This window comes from Ictalurus punctatus, chromosome 26, assembly GCF_001660625.3.
Source record: "Ictalurus punctatus breed USDA103 chromosome 26, Coco_2.0, whole genome shotgun sequence".
NCBI classification, from domain to species: Eukaryota; Metazoa; Chordata; class Actinopteri; order Siluriformes; family Ictaluridae; genus Ictalurus; species Ictalurus punctatus.
The window spans coordinates 997,501-1,022,500 of record NC_030441.2 but is presented as its reverse complement, the minus strand read 5'-3'; the positions used below and the strand labels follow the sequence as shown (position 1 = coordinate 1,022,500).

Genomic DNA, 25,000 nt, shown 5'->3' with positions numbered 1-25,000 from the left:
CACATACAGTCAATAATACTGAAATTAACATCACCTACAGTCAATAATACTGAAATTACATCACATACAGTCAATAATACTGAAATTACATCACATACAGTCAATAATACTGAAATTACATCACATACAGTCAATAATACTGAAATTACATCACATACAGTCAATAATACTGAAATTAACATCACCTACAGTCAATAATACTGAAATTACATCACATACAGTCAATAATACTGAAATTAACATTACATACAGTCAATAATACTGAAATTAACATCACATACAGTCAATAATACTGAAATTAACATCACATACAGTCAATAATACTGAAATTAACATCACATACAGTCAATAATACTGAAATTAACATTACATACAGTCAATAATACTGAAATTAACATCACATACAGTCAATAATACTGAAATTACATCACATACAGTCAATAATACTGAAATTACATCACCTACAGTCAATAATACTGAAATTAACATCACCTACAGTCAATAATACTGAAATTAACATCACCTACAGTCAATAATACTGAAATTAACATCACCTACAGTCAATAATACTGAAATTACATCACATACAGTCAATAATACTGAAATTAACATCACCTACAGTCAATAATACTGAAATTAACATCACCTACAGTCAATAATACTGAAATTAACATCACATACAGTCAATAATACTGAAATTAACATCACCTACAGTCAATAATACTGAAATTAACATCACCTACAGTCAATAATACTGAAATTACATCACATACAGTCAATAATACTGAAATTAACATCACCTACAGTCAATAATACTGAAATTAACATCACCTACAGTCAATAATACTGAAATTAACATCACCTACAGTCAATAATACTGAAATTACATCACATACAGTCAATAATACTGAAATTAACATCACATACAGTCAATAATACTGAAATTAACATCACCTACAGTCAATAATACTGAAATTACATTACATACAGTCAATAATACTGAAATTAACATCACCTACAGTCAATAATACTGAAATTAACATCACCTACAGTCAATAATACTGAAATTACATACATACAGTCAATAATACTGAAATTAACATCACATACAGTCAATAATACTGAAATTAACATCACATACAGTCAATAATACTGAAATTAACATCACCTACAGTCAATAATACTGAAATTACATTACATACAGTCAATAATACTGAAATTAACATCACATACAGTCAATAATACTGAAATTAACATCACATACAGTCAATAATACTGAAATTAACATCACCTACAGTCAATAATACTGAAATTAACATCACCTACAGTCAATAATACTGAAATTACATCACATACAGTCAATAATACTGAAAATTAACATCACATACAGTCAATAATACTGAAATTAACATCACCTACAGTCAATAATACTGAAATTACATTACATACAGTCAATAATACTGAAATTAACATCACATACAGTCAATAATACTGAAATTACATCACATACAGTCAATAATACTGAAATTACATCACATACAGTCAATAATACTGAAATTAACATCACCTACAGTCAATAATACTGAAATTAACATCACATACAGTCAATAATACTGAAATTAACATCACCTACAGTCAATAATACTGAAATTAACATCACCTACAGTCAATAATACTGAAATTAACATCACATACAGTCAATAATACTGAAATTAACATCACATACAGTCAATAATACTGAAATTAACATTACATACAGTCAATAATACTGAAATTAACATCACATACAGTCAATAATACTGAAATTAACATCACATACAGTCAATAATACTGAAATTAACATCACATACAGTCAATAATACTGAAATTACATTACATACAGTCAATAATACTGAAATTACATCACATACAGTCAATAATACTGAAATTAACATCACCTACAGTCAATAATACTGAAATTACATTCACATACAGTCAATAATACTGAAATTAACATCACATACAGTCAATAATACTGAAATTAACATCACATACAGTCAATAATACTGAAATTAACATCACCTACAGTCAATAATACTGAAATTAACATCACCTACAGTCAATAATACTGAAATTAACATCACATACAGTCAATAATACTGAAATTAACATCACATACAGTCAATAATACTGAAATTAACATCACCTACAGTCAATAATACTGAAATTAACATCACATACAGTCAATAATACTGAAATTAACATCACATACAGTCAATAATACTGAAATTAACATCACCTACAGTCAATAATACTGAAATTAACATCACATACAGTCAATAATACTGAAATTAACATCACCTACAGTCAATAATACTGAAATTAACATCACCTACAGTCAATAATACTGAAATTAACATCACATACAGTCAATAATACTGAAATTACATCACCTACAGTCAATAATACTGAAATTAACATCACATACAGTCAATAATACTGAAATTAACATCACATACAGTCAATAATACTGAAATTAACATCACATACAGTCAATAATACTGAAATTAACATCACATACAGTCAATAATACTGAAATTAACATCACATACAGTCAATAATACTGAAATTAACATCACATACAGTCAATAATACTGAAATTACATCACCTACAGTCAATAATACTGAAATTAACATCACATACAGTCAATAATACTGAAATTAACATCACATACAGTCAATAATACTGAAATTAACATCACATACAGTCAATAATACTGAAATTAACATCACCTACAGTCAATAATACTGAAATTAACATCACATACAGTCAATAATACTGAAATTAACATCACATACAGTCAATAATACTGAAATTAACATCACATACAGTCAATAATACTGAAATTACATCACATACAGTCAATAATACTGAAATTAACATCACATACAGTCAATAATACTGAAATTAACATCACCTACAGTCAATAATACTGAAATTAACATCACATACAGTCAATAATACTGAAATTACATCACATACAGTCAATAATACTGAAATTACATCACATACAGTCAATAATACTGAAATTACATCACATACAGTCAATAATACTGAAATTAACATCACATACAGTCAATAATACTGAAATTAACATCACCTACAGTCAATAATACTGAAATTAACATCACCTACAGTCAATAATACTGAAATTACATCACATACAGTCAATAATACTGAAATTAACATCACATACAGTCAATAATACTGAAATTAACATCACATACAGTCAATAATACTGAAATTAACATCACATACAGTCAATAATACTGAAATTAACATCACATACAGTCAATAATACTGAAATTAACATCACCTACAGTCAATAATACTGAAATTAACATCACATACAGTCAATAATACTGAAATTAACATCACATACAGTCAATAATACTGAAATTAACATCACATACAGTCAATAATACTGAAATTAACATCACATACAGTCAATAATACTGAAATTAACATCACATACAGTCAATAATACTGAAATTAACATCACATACAGTCAATAATACTGAAATTACATCACATACAGTCAATAATACTGAAATTACATCACATACAGTCAATAATACTGAAATTAACATCACCTACAGTCAATAATACTGAAATTACATCACATACAGTCAATAATACTGAAATTAACATCACATACAGTCAATAATACTGAAATTAACATCACATACAGTCAATAATACTGAAATTAACATCACATACAGTCAATAATACTGAAATTACATCACATACAGTCAATAATACTGAAATTAACATCACATACAGTCAATAATACTGAAATTAACATCACATACAGTCAATAATACTGAAATTAACATCACATACAGTCAATAATACTGAAATTAACATCACATACAGTCAATAATACTGAAATTAACATCACATACAGTCAATAATACTGAAATTAACATCACATACAGTCAATAATACTGAAATTAACATCACATACAGTCAATAATACTGAAATTAACATCACATACAGTCAATAATACTGAAATTAACATCACATACAGTCAATAATACTGAAATTAACATCACCTACAGTCAATAATACTGAAATTAACATCACATACAGTCAATAATACTGAAATTAACATCACATACAGTCAATAATACTGAAATTAACATCACCTACAGTCAATAATACTGAAATTAACATCACATACAGTCAATAATACTGAAATTAACATCACATACAGTCAATAATACTGAAATTAACATCACATACAGTCAATAATACTGAAATTAACATCACATACAGTCAATAATACTGAAATTAACATCACCTACAGTCAATAATACTGAAATTAACATCACATACAGTCAATAATACTGAAATTAACATCACATACAGTCAATAATACTGAAATTAACATCACATACAGTCAATAATACTGAAATTAACATCACATACAGTCAATAATACTGAAATTAACATCACATACAGTCAATAATACTGAAATTAACATCACCTACAGTCAATAATACTGAAATTAACATCACATACAGTCAATAATACTGAAATTAACATCACATACAGTCAATAATACTGAAATTAACATCACATACAGTCAATAATACTGAAATTAACATCACATACAGTCAATAATACTGAAATTAACATCACATACAGTCAATAATACTGAAATTAACATCACATACAGTCAATAATACTGAAATTACATCACCTACAGTCAATAATACTGAAATTACATCACATACAGTCAATAATACTGAAATTAACATCACATACAGTCAATAATACTGAAATTAACATCACATACAGTCAATAATACTGAAATTAACATCACCTACAGTCAATAATACTGAAATTAACATCACCTACAGTCAATAATACTGAAATTAACATCACCTACAGTCAATAATACTGAAATTAACATCACATACAGTCAATAATACTGAAATTACATCACCTACAGTCAATAATACTGAAATTAACATCACCTACAGTCAATAATACTGAATTAACATCACATACAGTGCAATAATACTGAAATTACATCACATACAGTCAATAATACTGAAATTAACATCCACATACAGTCAATATACTGAAATTAACAATCTACATACAGTCAATAATACTGAAATTACATCACATACAGTCAATAATACTGAAATTAACATCACCTACAGTCAATAATACTGAAATTAACATTCACATACAGTCAATAATACTGAAATTACATCACATACAGTCAATAATACTGAAATTAACATCACATACAGTCAATTAATACTGAAATTAACATTCACAGTACAGTCAATAATACTGAAATTAACATCACCATACAGTCAATAATACTGAAATTAACATCACATACAGTCAATAATACTGAAATTAACATCACATACAGTCAATAATACTGAAATTAACATCACCTACAGTCAATAATACTGAAATTAACATCACATACAGTCAATAATACTGAAATTAACATCACTACAGTCAATAATACTGAAATTAACATCACATACAGTCATAATACTGAAATTAACATCACATACAGTCAATAATACTGAAATTAACATCACCTACAGTCAATAATACTGAAATTAACATCACATACAGTCAATAATACTGAAATTAACATCACATACAGTCAATAATACTGAAATTAACATCACATACAGTCAATAATACTGAAATTAACATCACATACAGGCTACTGACATTACATACATACATATACTGAAATTAACACACATACGTCATATACTGAAATTAACATCACTACAGTCAATATATACTGAAATTAACATCACATACAGTCAATAATACTGAAATTAACATCACATACAGTCAATAATACTGAAATTAACATCACATACAGTCAATAATACTGAAATTAACATCACATACAGTCAATAATACTGAAATTACATCACATACAGTCAATAATACTGAAATTACATCACATACAGTCAATAATACTGAAATTAACATCACCTACAGTCAATAATACTGAAATTAACATCACATACAGTCAATAATACTGAAATTACATCACACTACAGTCAATAATACTGAAATTAACATCACATACAGTCAATAATACTGAAATTAACATCACATACAGTCAATAATACTGAAATTAACATCCACATACCAGTCAATAATACTGAAATTAACATCACCTACAGTCAATAATACTGAAATTACATCACCTACAGTCAATAATACTGAAATTACATCACATACAGTCAATAATACTGAATTAACATCACATACAGTCAATAATACTGAATTAACATTACATACAGTCAATATACTGAAATTACATCACATACAGTCAATAATACTGAAATTAACATCACATACAGTCAATAATACTGAAATTACATCACCTACAGTCAATAATACTGAAATTAACATCACCTACAGTCAATAATACTGAAATTAACATCACATACAGTCAATAATACTGAAATTACATCACATACAGTCATAATACTGAAATTACATCACATACAGTCAATAATACTGAAATTAACATCACATACAGTCAATAATACTGAAATTAACATCACATACAGTCAATAATACTGAAATTACATCACATACAGTCAATAATACTGAAATTACATCACATACAGTCAATAATACTGAAATTACATCACCTACAGTCAATAATACTGAAATTAACATCACATACAGTCAATAATACTGAAATTAACATCACATACAGTCAATAATACTGAAATTAACATCACATACAGTCAATAATACTGAAATTAACATCACCTACAGTCAATAATACTGAAATTAACATCACCTACAGTCAATAATACTGAAATTAACATTACATACAGTCAATAATACTGAAATTAACATCACCTACAGTCAATAATACTGAAATTAACATTACATACAGTCAATAATACTGAAATTAACATCACATACAGTCAATAATACTGAAATTAACATCACATACAGTCAATAATACTGAAATTAACATCACATACAGTCAATAATACTGAAATTAACATCACATACAGTCAATAATACTGAAATTAACATCACCTACAGTCAATAATACTGAAATTAACATCACATACAGTCAATAATACTGAAATTAACATCACATACAGTCAATAATACTGAAATTAACATCACATACAGTCAATAATACTGAAATTAACATCACCTACAGTCAATAATACTGAAATTAACATCACATACAGTCAATAATACTGAAATTACATTACATACAGTCAATAATACTGAAATTACATCACATACAGTCAATAATACTGAAATTACATTACATACAGTCAATAATACTGAAATTACATCACATACAGTCAATAATACTGAAATTAACATCACCTACAGTCAATAATACTGAAATTAACATCACATACAGTCAATAATACTGAAATTACATCACATACAGTCAATAATACTGAAATTACATCACATACAGTAATGTTACATAAAGAGAATATTACTACAGCCAATATTAATAAAGAGAATAATAATAAGAGAAAATACTAAGAATAATAATAAGAGATTAATAATAAGAGAATAATACTCGGGTCGTTTGTAAGTGCTCGCTGGTTCTCAGTTTTGTATCAGTCATCATGGTCAGGTCGTCTTCAGTGCTGTAATTTTATGGCCAACTAACTAACACACACACACACACACACACACACACACACACACACACACACAGGGTCTGTCTCTCACCTTTCTGCGATGTTGTTATGAAGCACTGAAGCTCAGTGTTACATTTTCACTCTTCCATGCGTATTGATTTAAAATGATTTGGACTTCACTGAGTCGGAAATAGATATGCTCACCATATTTATAGATCTCACTGGTTTCCTCATAAATACTCACACGAACACACAACACAACACAACACACAGTTATTGCTTACTGTCTTGAATTACTGTTTTTATATCTTGACGCCGCTAGCAGAGAAGCACCACACACACACACACACACACACACACCCAAGCACACACACTCTCTCTCTCTCACACACACACACACACACATACACACACACACACATTTATTCAGATATATATATAATATTCACCATTGTGCCACAGTAATGGCTTCAATTCAGCAGGAGCAAAGCTGTAAGTCAGTGTTAATTAAAAAACAAATCAGTACAAAACACAGAAATACACACAGTTGCTTAGAGGATCCTCGCTCTGTCATACACAAAACAAAATTGTGTGTGTGTGTGTGTGTGTGTGTGTGTGTGTGTGTGTGTAGGCAGTAAGAGATTTTGAGAAATGAGACCCTGTGGCTGTTGAGTCTCCAATTTGATTACTCTCAAACCACTGAACATGGAATTAGCCAAGCATTACCAGTGTGAATTTATGCAATGGTGTGTGTGTGTGTGTGTGTTTGTGTGTGTGTGTGTGTGTGTACAACAATAGCAAAGCCTACATTACATATTACATTAAACAATACTACAGTCGTAATTTCTAATGTTGAAGAAATCTACAGTCAACAATAATAATGTAAACAATATTACAAACAACAATTAACAGTACTACATTCAACAATACTACATTCAACAATACTAAAGTCAATATTACTAAATAATAAAAAAAAAGTTAACAGTACTATATTCAACAATAATAAATATAACCATACTACATTCAACAGTACTAAACTCAACAATACTAAACTCAACAATACTAAACTCAACAATACTACATTCAACAATACTAAACTCAACAATAGTAAACTCAACAATACTAAACTCAACAATACTACATTCAACAATACTAAACAATACTAAACTCAACAATACTAAACTCAACAATACTACATTCAACAATACTAAACTCAACAATACTAAACTCAACAATACTAAACTCAACAATACTAAACTCAACAATACTACATTCAACAATACTACATTCAACAATACTAAACTCAACAATACTAAACTCAACAATACTAAACTCAACAATACTACATTCAACAATACTAAACTCAACAATACTAAACTCAACAATACTAAACTCAACAATACTAAACTCAACAATACTAAACTCAACAATACTAAACTCAACAATACTACATTCAACAATACTAAACTCAACAATACTACATTCAACAATACTACATTCAACAATACTAAACTCAAAATTACTAAACTCAACAATACTAAACTCAACAATACTAAACTCAACAATACTAAACTCAACAATACTAAACTCAACATTACTACATTCAACAATACTAAACTCAACATTACTACATTCAACAATACTAAACTCAACAATACTAAACTCAACAATACTAAACTCAACAATACTAAACTCAACAATACTAAACTCAACATTACTACATTCAACAATACTAAACTCAACAATACTAAACTCAACAATACTACATTCAACAATACTAAACTCAACAATACTACATTCAACAATACTAAACTCAACAATACTAAACTCAACATTACTACAGTCAACAATACTAAACTCAACAATACTACATTCAATAATACTAAACTCAACAATACTACATTCAACAATACTAAACTCAACAATACTAAACTCAACAATACTAAACTCAACAATACTAAACTCAACAATACTACATTCAATAATACTACATTCAACAATACTACATTCAACAATACTACATTCAATAATACTAAACTCAACAATACTAAACTCAACAATATTAAACTCAACAATACTAAACTCAACAATACTACATTCAACAATACTACATTCAATAATACTAAACTCAACAATACTAAACTCAACAATACTACATTCAACAATACTACATTCAATAATACTAAACTCAACAATATTAAACTCAACAATACTAAACTCAACAATACTAAACTCAACAATACTAAACTCAACAATACTACATTCAATAATACTACATTCAACAATACTACATTCAACAATACTAAACTCAACAATACTAAACTCAACAATACTAAACTCAACAATACTAAACTCAACAATACTACATTCAATAATACTACATTCAACAATACTACATTCAACAATACTAAACTCAACAATACTAAACTCAACAATACTACATTCAACAATACTACATTCAACAATACTAAACTCAACAATACTAAACTCAACAATACTACATTCAACAATACTACATTCAACAATACTACATTCAATAATACTAAACTCAACAATATTAAACTCAACAATACTAAACTCAACAATACTAAACTCAACAATACTACATTCAACAATACTAAACTCAACAATACTAAACTCAACAATACTACATTCAACAATACTACATTCAACAATACTAAACTCAACAATACTAAACTCAACAATACTACATTCAACAATACTACATTCAACAATACTAAACTCAACAATACTAAACTCAACAATACTACATTCAACAATACTACATTCAACAATACTACATTCAATAATACTAAACTCAACAATATTAAACTCAACAATACTAAACTCAACAATACTAAAATCAACAATACTACATTCAACAATACTAAACTCAACAATACTAAACTCAACAATACTACATTCAACAATACTACATTCAACAATACTACATTCAACAATACTACATTCAACAATACTAAACTCAACAATACTACATTCAACAATACTACATTCAACAATACTACATTCAACAATACTACATTCAATAATACTAAACTCAACAATATTAAACTCAACAATACTAAACTCAACAATACTATATTCAACAATACTACATTCAACAATACTAAACTCAACAATACTAAACTCAACAATACTACATTCAACAATACTACATTCAACAATACTAAACTCAACATTACTACATTCAACAATACTACATTCAACAATACTACATTCAACAATACTACATTCAATAATACTACATTCAACAATACTAAACTCAACAATATTAAACTCAACAATACTACAGTCAACAATACTAAACTCAACATTACTAAACTCAACAATACTACATTCAACAATACTAAACTCAACAATACTACATTCAATAATACTACATTCAACAATACTACATTCAACAATACTACATTCAACATTACTAAACTCAACAATATTAAACTCAACAATACTAAACTCAACAATACTACATTCAACAATACTAAACTCAACAATACTACATTCAATAATACTAAACTCAACAATACTACATTCAACAATACTAAACTCAACAATACTACATTCAATAATACTAAACTCAACAATACTACATTCAACAATACTAAACTCAACATTACTAAAATCAATATTACTAAATAATAAAAAAAAGATAACAGTACTATATTCAACAATAATAAATATAACCATACTACATTCAACAGTACTAAAGGTAACAATACTACAGTCAACTGTACTACACTTAACATTACTAAAGTCACTAGTGCTGCAGTCAACAATACTAAACTTACAAAACCACATTCAAAAATACTAAAGTCAACAATAAAAAATCCAACAATACTACAGTCAACAATTCTACATTCTACATTCACTGATACAAAATTCAACAATACTACAGTTGATTATACTACAGCCAACAATACTAAAGTCAGCAAAACTACAGGAGATATATTACATTAACAATACATGAGTAATAATGTCATAATACATATTACATTCAACAATACATGAGTGCTACAGAGAAGCAAATTGCTTGGCTTTTAAAAACAAAACTGTGTGCATTTGCGCTTTTGTGAATCCAGTCTTGGCTGGAAAAAGAAAAAAAGGTCTTATGTCTGAAACATTTATTTGCATATTATGTTGTAAACAAGCTTTGAGGACAGCGAGCATTTAAATGCGCTCGTCTGATATCCGAAGTACAAAAGTAATACAGAACGCCTTTCTTTCGTTGGAAACTCAAAACGATGGTTCTGGGTCAAAGTGACTCAAAGTGCTGGAGCAGGTGTCATTTTGATCTGGATGTGTGTTAGTCATGACCTGAATTTCATTTCTGAAATAAAGCAGCAGTAGGCAAATAACATGCCTGAATTATATCCTTACTTACAGAACTGTTTCATCACGCCATGTGCTTGTCCACCTGGGAACCAGGATATGTAATGGAGTTCAAAGACCTGCTGGATGTGAGGGAAACTTTTAATTCAAAGCTAGAGCTGCAGGCAAAAAAAAAAAAACGAGGGTCCAAAAACAGGAAGCGGACAGAAACACAGCAGCTAGAAGTATAAAAGGAACGCACGGGAGGAGTTGTCCAGGTGACAGTGGAAAAAAGATGCGAGAGACTTGTATATGAAGGATAACGTATTAATTAAATTCCTCCACCACCCAAAATAAATAGAAATCAATATAAATTATTTACTTTTATTCATTTCGCAGATGCTTTTATAGAAAATACAAGCAAATTATTATACTCAGTCAAGAAATCATGGACGTACATCGAGTATGAATCATTCTAATCTTAAAACTATGCACCTTTGGTGCTTGGCCCCCTAAACGAAGACTCTTGTATGGCTCTTATTGTTCGTAGGCATTTGGTGTAGCTTTTCGAGAACGTTCCCTCCGGATCTCCCGCGTCCCCATAACGCTTCACTGAAACAGAACGTTGACGTTGATGGAAAGTGAACGAACGATGTATTTTTCAAGATGCATTTGGAGTAGAGTCTCACTGTCGCTTCTAAATTATACACGTCACGCGCCTTAGCGGTTAATGTACAAAGGACAGAAACGTGTGGCATGATTTTCCTCTTAAAATTCCTACGAGAAATGTTTCCTACTGCGTTATTTTCTCTGACGTTGTGTTGTTGTTGTTGTTTTTTTCCGTAGGTATGCGCATCTTGGTGACGCTCCTGTTGGACACGTTACCGATGCTGGGAAACGTTTTGCTGCTATGCTTCTTCGTGTTTTTTATCTTCGGAATCGTTGGCGTGCAGTTGTGGGCGGGATTACTGCGAAACCGCTGCTTCCTGAATGACGATGCAAGAGCGTGAGTGTTTTATTTCTCTTGTACCACAGCAACGTGCCAACAATTGTTTTTTTTTATTGTAGTTTCATTTACACAGGCCAAGTATCGTTTTCGTCTGAAACGTATGCATTTTTACAGTGGAGCAAATAATAAAGTCTGTATAATTATGCAATAAGCATTTGGACCAGCAGGAGCAGCATAAGCGCTGAACAGAAATCATATTGAAGCAAATTACATTGCGAAATAACGAGCGTGTAGCAGCGAATACATGAACATAACATCCGGAAAAACAGTCCTGAGTGCTAAATGAGCGACATCATCGTGCAAGAATATTGCTGGAGCGAGTGATTGTAAGACGGCGGCTTTAGAGTCGGCCTGAGGCAGTAATAGCTGAGATGCTGTGTTACCTTTGGCCAGATTTCATGAGGATAAAGACGCTAAAGAAGGGATTGAAGAAAATGTTTTACCAGGAAAGGAGACAGTCCTAAATTACATCGATACAGCCGGCGATACTGTTTCCTGTGGTTTCTGTAGGACATGGTGAGGGTGTGGAGGCCTGATGTGTTCAGCTGCCACAGGAAATGGAGATGTTGCTATGCTTTTATGTCTTCTTTATGCGACACTAGCTCAAAGGTTATCAATTTTTTTTTTCATGAGCCTCACAGTTTGTTTGTTTTGTTCTGGGGTTTTTTGAGAACTTGACCTTCCCTAAGAATCTCTCTGTTTGAAAGTAATTCACTTGGTGTAATTGGTTTACTTGGCATGAGTGAACAAACTGAATCAAACAGTTTGAATCACGCTTTCTGAAAATAATTTTCTTTGCGTAATTGGTTCGCTTGGCATGAATGAACAAACTGAATCACTCTGTCTGAATCAGTCTGTTTGAAAATAATTCACATGGCATAATTGATTCACTTGGATTGAGTGAAGCAATTGAATCACTCTGTTTAATAATAATTCACTTGGCGTAATTGATTCACTTGGTATGAGTGAACCACTTGAATCACTCTGTTTGAATCAAACTGTTTGAAAATGATTCACTTGACGTAATTGATTCACTTGGCATGAGTGAACCAACTGAATGACTCTTTGAAAATGATTCACTTGGCGTAATTGATTCACTTGGTATGAGTGAACCAATTGAATCACTCTGTTTGAATCAAACTGTTTGAAAATGATTCACTTGGTGTAATTGGTTCACTTGGCATGAGTGAACCAAATGACTCACTCTGTGTGACTCACCCTGTTTGAAAATAATCACTGATGGGGTAGTGTCATGAGTCCCAACACAATGTGGAGTTACTGTTAGAAAATGGTCTGCATTTATATAGCGCGTTTATCCAAAGCACTTTACACTGTGTCACCCATTCACACACACACACACACACTCACACACCCACACACCAATGGTAGCAGAGCTGCAATGCAAGCCGCTAACTTGTCATCGGGAGCAACTTGGGGTTCAGTGACTTGCCCAAGGACACTTCGGCATGTGGAGTCATGTGGAGTCATGTGGAGTCATGTGGAGTCATGTGGAGTCATGTGGGCCGGGAATCAAACCTCAAACCCTACGATTAGTGGACGACCCGCTCTAACACCTGATCCACAGCCGCCCACCACACCAAAACAATAAAGGTGCTAACCCCAAAGTGTTTTATTTCTCTTATGCCACAGCAATTATTTTACCAACAATTGCAAATTTTAGTTCAGTAATGAACAAGAGTGCTATTTGCCTGTTCATTCTATTTGAATCACTCTGTTTAAGGCAACAAAAACGTGCCCAAATATGGTAAATATTGCCATAATCAGTGTATAGACTCGATTGTTTCTTTATCTTTTTGCGAAGTCTTGCCAAGCCAGTATAATTTATTTCCATGTTCCCCAGTTTAAACCATGTTCCCTTGTACTTTCCGTCATTTTAATTTCCCCCGTTTTAGCGCGGTGTGTGAAATTATCTATGTACTCTTGTGGAATTAATTTCCCAGGTGTTTTTTTTTTTTTGTCTGCTAGTTTTATGAACCTGCATTTCTATATCAGTAATGTCTCATGGACCTGCTTTTATAAAACCAGCTCACATCCTGCCACCTTTCGCTTCCCATTGTTCTCCGCTGTTGTCTTTTCATGCTGTGTAGTTCAGCCCATGATTGTTCAAATGGGAGCGCTGCAGATGACTTGGCAAGGGGCCAGCCAGCTTATAGACTGCCATACCGAGGCATCGAGCGTTTTAATCTTTGCCATTCTTGGCAGAAATCAGCCTTATACCCCTCCATTATTTTATTTTTTATTTTTTGGCTTTAAAAAGCTTCTTGTGGGAAGGCATTACGCCAAGAAGAGAGGGAAAGTGAATGACACAGGTCCAAGATTTAAGTCATACCATTTATATATAGATATGTGGAACAAAATATTGACCTTCAAGAAACAAAATGGGGGGTTACATAAACAGGAGAAGTGCAGATGTACTAGATAACTCACCATGTCACTTTTTATCCACTTATGATTACGTTCCATGTTGAGCATCGTCTGTGAAACAGGTTCTCTACGTTCTAGCAGCTACATACGGACGATATCAGCACCATCCTTAGATGTTATTTTGTCAGAAAATGTAAAGTTTCACCAGCTTTACGTCTGTTACGAAGCACTGACACTGGAGACTCCTTCCATAAACGTTAAATAAAAAAAAAAACTCCTCATATAAACCTGCACCGTGAGTGAACCAATTGACTCGTTTTTCAACTCTTTTTCAATCTGTCTATTTGAATCACTGTGTTTGAAGCTTGGTATAATTGATTCACTTGCGATGAGTGAAACACTCGATTTGAATCTGTCTGTTTGAATCACTGTGTTTGGAAATTATTCACTTGGCAAAATTGAGTCACTTGCGATGAGTGAACCAATTGAATCACTCTGTTTGAATCACTGAGTTTTAAAATAAATCACTTGGCGTAACCGATTCACTTGGCATGAATGAACCAATTGAGTCACTCTGTTTGAAAATAATTCATTTGATGTAATTGACTTATTTGCAATGAGTGAACCACTCTGTTTGAATCAGTCCGTTTTAAAGTAATTCACTTGGCATAATTGATTCACGTGGCCTGAGTGAACCAATTGAATCACTCTTTTAATCACTCTGTTTGAAAATAATTCACTTGCCGTAATTGATTCATTTGCCACGAGTGAACCAGTTGAATCATTCTTTTTGAATCCGTCTGTTTGAAAATAATTCACTTGGCATAAGTGATTCACTTGGCATGAGTGAACCAATTGAATCACTCTGTTTTAAAGCAATTCACTTGGTGTAATTGGTTTACTTGGCATGAGTGAACAAACTGAATCAAACAGTTTGAATCACGCTTTCTGAAAATAATTTTCTTTGCGTAATTGGTTCGCTTGGCATGAATGAACAAACTGAATCACTCTGTTTGAATCAGTCTGTTTGAAAATAATTCACTTGGCATAATTGATTCACCTGGATTGAGTGAACCAATTGAATCACTCTGTGTAATAATAATTCACTTGGCGTAATTGATTCACTTGGTATGAGTGAACCACTTGAATCACTCTGTTTGAATCAAACTGTTTGATTATGATTCACTTGACATAATTGATTCACTTGGCATGAGTGAACCAAATGAATGACTCTTTGAAAATGATTCACTTGGCGTAATTGACTCACTCGGTATGAGTGAACCAATTGAATCACTCTGTTTTAAAGCAATTCACTTGCCGTAATTGATGCATTGAACCAATCAAATCACTCTATTTGAATAACTCTGTTTTGAAAGAATTCATTTGGCGTGATTGGTTCACGATTCCATATCAACGATTACACGTTGTTTTATATATATATATATATATATATATATATATATATATATATATATATATATATATTTGGGGACAGAATGTCTTGGAGATACAGCTCATTATCCAAGTCTACAAAAGGGTTTGATGAGAATAAAAGCTGTAGCAATAGCAAGATAACATATTAAATTAGCTGAAGAACATGGAGGACATCCGAGAACACGACAACAAGGCACCCCTAAAGCAGCCAGCAATCGAGCTGATGTCTTTTAAAACACGACGAGGTGTCGTCTCTACCACCGTAGAGTCTGTCACCAGCTCAGAGAGAACAATCAATCCCACCAGATATCAAGGTTTTGCGAGCAATGTGGAAATTGGGAACGTCCCGGTGGACCGTGAGTCGGATTATACATCAAACTCCCCGCTTCGGGACCACACACTCTCACACAATTCAATCGCTTCGCTTTAGATGTTCATCAACTACAAAGCCACGGTTACTCCGGGGAGCGAGGCCGCTAATCAAGAAAGCCGTACTCTAGTTCAAAATAAATTCACTTTATCCAAACTGTCTTTAATGCGAAATGCCAATTAGCTTCAAGACGTATCATTTGTAAGATACATTCATGTATAAAACGGTGTGTATTGATTAGAACTAAGATTTATTCCTATCACTTTGACTGATATTTATCAGTTCAGTTCTTGGATGTCTGATTAGTCAGAAGTTAGTAACGTCTTACACATGGACGGATGTGCAATGGAGGACTAACAGGTGTTTCGCTAAATTCCTAGTGTTACGAACTTGACTAATATTCGAACCTCAGACGTAGCTACAGACCTGCGTGCTAGTCCGAAGTGACGTGAGCGTTACGCGCAATTATGACCTTGAATATAGATGTCTTTTTCTCGTAATAGTGGTATGAACTAATTATTTTTGGTACAAATTAACGCAAAAATGATCAAACAGCGTATTAAAAGTGGGATAAAATATCCCCGATCACACGCCCACAAAATAAACTCGTGTGTTGGATCAGGTTCTATTCTGTAATCTGCAGAATAACGACCGTGGCAGCCATTTTGTTATTTGTTATCTAACCCTGACCCTCGCAAACGTTGACGTCACATCTGTCTTTTCACGTCTGTCTCCGTCTAGGACGTATAACATCTCTCCGCCTTTGAGCGCTTACTACAGACCCGAAGACTCCGACGACATCGCCTTCATCTGCTCGACCAATCGCGAGAACGGAATGCTGCGCTGCTCCGACGTCCCACAACGCAAAGTGGGCGGGGCTTACTGCGAGCTGAACGCTCACAACGTCACGGACGCCGCTGCTCCAGAGCCCGACCACAGGGGGTGCGTCAACTGGAACATCTACTACAATATCTGCCGGGCGAGCGAGCACAATCCGCACAACGGAGCCATCAACTTCGATAACATCGGATACGCCTGGATCGCCATCTTTCAGGTGAATTATCTGTTTTATTATTTATTTATTTTAACGAGGGTATTAACGATCCGCCTCCAAAACAATCATTCATTATTTTATAAATCACTGCCTCGTTTTATTTCATAGTAAAGGTGTAATTATTGGCACCCTTGGTGAAGATAAGTAAGCAATATTTTAGGAAAAACGCTCCATTTGCTTAACTGACTTCAACTGAAATAAATTTACTCGAAGGCAATCTGTGTGTCATAATTATCGGCACCCGTAGAAATTCTTAGGAATGCAGTTGTGAGCATGTTCCTATTTTTCTTAAGCGTTTAGGAAGTCTCAAAACGGTCGTCCACATGTTCCTGTTTCACCGGGGAATAAATACGAGGCGACACCGACACTGACGTCCCTTAATCCGTCACGCCTGAAAATATCCAAATCCTCGGTCAGGGTCCTGAATAAATAACAAGCTTAAAGCTGTTTAAAGAAGATATGAAAAGCCATAAATTTCCAACTCTGCAATTAGACGCCATCTTGGCATGCCAAGAAAGATTTCTCCGCTGCTCGAACTTGATAACTTTTAACCAGACAACCACAGAGATATTTCTCAGCACTCAAGGTGGCGTAAAAAAAAAAAAGAAGCACCTAATCCCGACCGTTTGTCCTGGAAACGCCCTGGCTGCTGGTCTACCTCTGCCAAGAAGTTACAACAGGGCGGTGACTGGATCGTCCAGCATGACTATGATCCAAAATTCGCACCGAGGGTGCCAATAATTCCGGAGTTCTGTTATTTTGAGCGCGGGTCGCTGTACGTTTTCGGTCTCCTGAAAGAAACTGGATCTCTTCCTTCATTAGGTGAGTGTGAGAGATTTGGCTCGGACGCTGTATTTGTTTATTTATTTGTTTGATCTTTTCTGCTGAGGGCGAGCTTTCGTCTCGGCCGCACGTGGTCTCGGAGCCGAGAGACACTCCGTTTTATTGCGGACGAATGACGCGGTGGGAGCAGAATTGATCGATTGATGGATAAGCATCGCATCTCGTCTGAGAAAATCAAGTGTTCGTCATGTTCACTACTAATCGTACGGGATAAAGCCAAGATATCCATCGTGTTCCGGAGTAATCTCCGTGCACGGATGATAACGATTTCTGAGGCCCCGGGTAATCCGATTAGTCCGAGTGTGACATTTTTTCATTCTTTAGCCAGTTTGTTTCGCTTCATCCTTTCGGCTAGTGCGCTAAAAACACTTCCTGTTCCTTTTTTTTTTCTTTCAATTATAACATTTTCGTCCAATTATTTTTCAAAACTGTTCCTGTCTCTAGGTGATCACGCTAGAGGGCTGGGTGGACATCATGTACTACGTCATGGACGCGCACTCCTTTTACAACTTCATCTATTTCATCTTCCTCATCATCGTAAGTGCGCGCAATACGTAGAGTGTTCCGGAAATTTCTAACACACGCCTTCTCTCTCTCATCGTAAATAACTTGATATCGCCTTGTTGTTGTTGTTGTTGTTGTTGTTTTTCTTTAGGTGGGCTCCTTCTTCATGATCAACCTGTGCCTGGTGGTCATCGCCACGCAGTTTTCGGAAACCAAGCAGCGTGAGAACCAGCTGATGCGCGAGCAGCGAGCCCGCTTCCGGAGCAACGAGTCCACGCTGGCCAGCTTGGCCGAACCCGGCTCCTGCTACGAGGAAATTCTGAACTACCTAGGGCATCTCTTGCGCAAGTTTTACCGCCACGTTCTTCGCTTATATAACGGCATGCGGCGCAAGAACAAGAGCGCTAACCCGGGCGAGTCCGCCGCCGTGGGCGGGGCCAACGGACACTGGCGCAATAAGGAGAAGGTAGAGCTGACCCGACACCTCTTTCATCATCATCATCATCAACATCGGTGCATGGGAAACGGCACGGACGTCCCGGAAGTGAAGGCGGTGCTTCTGAGCGGAGATAAATGCCTTCCCAAATACGCCTCGTCATTCCCTCTGACCGTGCACAGCCTCAAGGGGATCGGCGTCAACTACCCCACCATCCTGCCCCTGGCCTTCTTCACACACTCACGGGTTCACCCCGGCTGCACTAGTGCCCTCAAGACCAAGAACGCCAACAGCAAAACGCAGCATGGTTAGAACACACACACACACACACACACACACACGCTTCAAAAACAACTAATGAACAATATATGACACATAATGTGTCTCCAGCTGCTGTTCACATCTGGATTCGTATCCGTTCAGGATCTGTCCGAGTAACGTGTGTATATTCAGATCAATAGACGGACAGACAGACAGATGGAGTGTCAGACGTGAGAAGAGAAATAGAGCGCAGCAGAATCTCCGATCTGATTAAACATTAAAGCGTCCGTTTCTCCGGGGGTTCGAAGAGTAACGAAGATTTCCTCCGCTCCAATCGCTCTAAATTACATCCAAGTGAGCGTCTGGAGCACGGGCAGTAGCTGTCCCGCGCTGATCCTTTTTATCGCCTGGCGATTTCACAAGCCGGGTCATGCTTCCGTTGATCCCGCCCACCTTCACAACAGCGCTGAGGTTTTCCGTTTTTTTTCTTTCCGTCAGAGATCCGGACAGAAGCCAGGCTTTTGCGTATTTAGAATCGTTCACTCTGGAACGAAACGGTCACTTTTCCTCGGCGGGACTCGTTATGAAATCTCCGATCATGTTCGGAATCATAATAAATCGTGTCTGTAACGTTTCGAAAGTTCGAATCGATCGGGTTTATCTATAGACGTCGCTAAACGTCTAAAAGGAAACAGAGCGCCAAATTTGTCGGGATACTTTCCGCGAGGAAATCTGAAATGAATGTGAAAGCATTGAAATGTTTTCAGACAGATGATACGGTTTGGGTTTGTTTCCCCCGTGCAGGTGTGTACCCGGGAGTGTGTACAGAAGCCGGAAGACGACCGGCACCGTGCGAGCTTCCCGCATGCGCGGTTTCTGCCCGCGAGGCCGACACGCCCAGCTCCGTCTCCGTCTGTGACTCGGACTCGGAGAAAGACGGCGACGCGGAGGCGAAAAAATCGGAGGAGTCGCAGAGGAATTCCGGCGAGAAGCCGGAGAGGGAAAACTTCCTCAGGGTGTGTGTGCGGTGCGCGAGAGCTGTCCTGAGGAGGATCGTCGACAGCAAGTACTTCAACAGAGGCATCATGATCGCAATCCTCATCAATACTCTCAGCATGGGAGTGGAGTACCATGAACAGGTCTCACACACACACACACACACACACGTCACGGTTTTCACGTTACTGAAATGGCTTCCACTCTCTAAGCTTATAGAATAGCACTTGATCCCAAGCCGCCGTTCTCTTCATGCCGTCGGTCGTTTCACGTCTGCGGGACGTCCGCGTGCTCTCGTCCTGACGACCGAATTCCTACGATTTTATTACTTCGCCTTGGTAACGTTCGTGTTTTTCTTTCCCGTACGGTCCGCCTTGCACTTTTTTCTTTTTTTTTTTTTTTGGACTTCCCGAAGCAGCTCGATAAAGGCCAGAGCCTTAACGAGCAGGCGGAAAGAATCGGTGGCAGAGAGAAATGGGTTCCGGCCTGGGGACGAGCCGAGACCTTCTCGGCACGGCGTCGTGACGGCTCGGCTACAAGAGCTGCGGAGTAAATGAAACGAAAACGTCACCGCCAGTTTAACGTACTGTATTTGTTTACATACTGTAAGCATACAGTCATTTAGCAGGAGCGTGCGGGGTGTTATGGTTTCTATAGCAACGGAGCGTTTGTTGTCGCCGTGGCGTTTTTTTTTAAAAAAAAAGGAGTCTCCAGTGTCAGCGAGGCAGAAACCTTTACACTTTTCACATCCCCGAGGGTTTTACACCGTCCTCCTTGATTTGTTTTGTTTTACACTCCTCAGTGAGTTTGGATTTGTGTACACTTCCTGTCACTCGGTTATTCCTGACGGTGTACTGCGCTTCCTGTCTGCACCGTGCTGGATTTCGTCAGCCCCGTCACGCTTGGCTAATAGGCTCCAGACGTGTTTCGGATGATCTCCTCGAGCACTCGTTTTGTTTTGTTTCGTTTTTTTTTTTTCTTTCATGTGCTCTGCGTCCATCTTTTGCCTTTTGTGGCGCTTCTTGGGTTACAACACCAACCTCGATTGTTTCAGCTTCGGAAGGTTGTCTGGGGGTTTTTTATTTGTTTGTTTGTTTTGCTACCGAGAAACCACCAAAGCGTAAACGCCTCTGACACCGGAGACTCCTTCCGCCAATGTTAAACGGACATCTCGTACCTTTCACGCGCGTCTGTCGCTGTCACGTGTTAGAACGAGCGCACGGATCGAAATATAAGCCTGTACACCTACAGTATAAACACACGGTTCTGACCAATCACAGTGCGGAACTCGACAGCGCTGGGGTACGTCCGTCGCTACAAATACGTTGTACTATTTGTAATGGTTTTGTTTCCGCCGAATATCGATTCAAATACGAATAAAAACCGAGTTTAATGGGTTCACTGTCGACAAAATAAAGCCGCCACTGTGTGATTCATGATTGAGTGTGTGTGTGTGTGTGTGTGTGTGTGCAGTAAAGAAGTTTTGCTGGAGCCCATTCACACACTCTCGCTCCGGGAAAATGATTATTTGCATTATACTAGACGGCTGTAATAACAGGGGTCAGTGTGCACTTTGTGAAGCAGCAGAGAAACACATGAATGAGGTGTCACACTGGAGAAGTGTGTGTGTGTGTGTGTGTGTGTGTCAGGTGAGCCGGCTGATACGCAGTGAGGTTAACACGTGTCATTCCCTCATATGCACATCAATGATTTGAGTTTATTAATATGTAAGGGTTGCATGGCGAGATAAACGAATGTCAGGCTCGGCGTTTCTTTTGTTCCCCCACTTTCCTTATTTGGGCGTGGTTTCCTGTCCTGGGTCACCTGATCGGTTGTTCCTGATTCCCGTATTGAAGCAAACTCTATAAAAGAGACATGATTTTATGTGATCTGTGAATACCGTCTATCTGTGATTGGTCAGAAGGTGTTCCTGGTTCTGGGTACGGGTCCGTTATGGTTTCTATGGTAACGCAATGAACATGGGCGTGGAGCGATGAGGAGTGAAGCTGATTATTTTCCTATAACAGCGCGTTCCGTAGTGTGCTATTCGTCTCATAATACAGAGATTTACTCGTTGCGAGTGTGTTATTTTGCGAGTGTGTTATTTTGCGAGTGTGGGTTTGTGTAGGTATAAGTGTGTTTGATTGTGTTCTGCTTCCTGACTCCGGTTCTGCTCTGGACTGTAACGACGTTTACGGGAAAAGCCGAAATAAAACCGAACATCTCTCCTGAGTGCTCTGTGCTCCATCACGCTTTACTCCTGTTCTCTGTAACACACCACTCCATCTTCATCCATCCATCTATCCCTCCATCCATCTATCCCTCCATCCATCTATCCCTCCATCCATCTATCCCTCCATCCATCCATCTATCCCTCCATCCATCCATCCATCTATCCCTCCATCCATCCATCTATCTATCCATCCATCCATCTATCCATCTATTCATCCATCCATCTATCCCTCCATCCATCCATCTATCCCTCCATCCATCCGTCTATCCATCTATTCATCCATCCATCCATCTATCCATTCATTCATTGATAAATTGATGTATGTATACACCCATTAATTCATCCAACCATCTATCCATCTATCCCTCCATCCATCCATCTATCCCTCCATCCATCCATCTATCTATCCATCTATTCATCCATCCATCTATCCCTCCATCCATCCATCTATCCCTCCATCCATCCATACATCCATCTATCCCTCCATCCATCCATCTATCTATCCATCTATTCATCCATCTATGTATCCATCTATTCATCCATCTATCTATCCATCTATTCATCCATCCATCTATCCCTCCATCCATCCATCTATCTCTCTATCCATTCATTGATCCACCCATCACTCCTTATCCATCCATCCATCGATACATCCATCTATGTATTTATCCATTCATCATACATCCATCCATTCATCTGTCTATTTATCCATCCATCTAGCCATTCATATATTTATACACCTATTCATCCATCTGTCTGTTTGACTGCCTGTCTGTCTATCTATCTATCCATCCATCCATCCATCCATCCATCCATGGATCTGTGTGTTTGTGCTTCTAGCTGAGTTAATAAGTCTAAAATTAATAAATAAAGTCACTCAGTTCTCTCATACCCCCCCCCATCTCTTGTGTTTTTTCTCTCTTTTCCCTCCCCTGTGTGTGTGTGTGTGTGTGTGTGTGTGTGTGTGTGTGTGTTCGTTCTGCAGCCTGCTGAGTTGACAGATGTGCTGGAGATCAGTAATATCGTCTTCACCAGCCTGTTTGCCCTGGAGATGGTGCTGAAGCTGCTGGCCTGCGGTCCGCTCGGATACATCAGCAACCCCTACAACATCTTCGACTTGATCATCGTCATCATCAGGCACGCGTTTCGGGTTCCCTCCACCTCTAATTCCTCTAATATCCCTGCACGTTCATTGCTTTGTGCTCATTAGCATCCTGATATTCATTAACTGATATTACTGATGCTGAGAAATCTCCTAGTTAAAATGAGATGTTGCTGTAATTTATTTATTTATTTTGCTAATACATACACTGGGGTCCAAAATTCTTCTATTTTGTACTTTTCCTTCTAATTTAAAGCACAAGTTCTCATTACATATTTATATCCTTGTCACAGAATTACCCCAGAATCCGCTGGCTACCAAATTATTAGCTGAGAATGCAAGAAAATATCAGTCAGGACTAAACTG

At 35.9% G+C, this 25,000-nt stretch overlaps 1 protein-coding gene across 1 annotated transcript in view; it reads left to right on the top strand.

Moving 5' to 3' along the window:
- Positions 1 to 25,000, top strand: part of cacna1hb (calcium channel, voltage-dependent, T type, alpha 1H subunit b) — a 54,341-nt gene that overhangs the window by 3,132 nt on the left and 26,209 nt on the right. The window contains exons 4-9 of the mRNA XM_017456868.3: positions 12,854 to 13,013; positions 17,947 to 18,259; positions 19,547 to 19,639; positions 19,758 to 20,349; positions 21,108 to 21,442; positions 24,518 to 24,669. Of these exons, the coding sequence (XP_017312357.2) occupies positions 12,854 to 13,013; positions 17,947 to 18,259; positions 19,547 to 19,639; positions 19,758 to 20,349; positions 21,108 to 21,442; positions 24,518 to 24,669 (1,645 nt within the window). The remainder of the gene's footprint in view (positions 1 to 12,853; positions 13,014 to 17,946; positions 18,260 to 19,546; positions 19,640 to 19,757; positions 20,350 to 21,107; positions 21,443 to 24,517; positions 24,670 to 25,000) is intronic.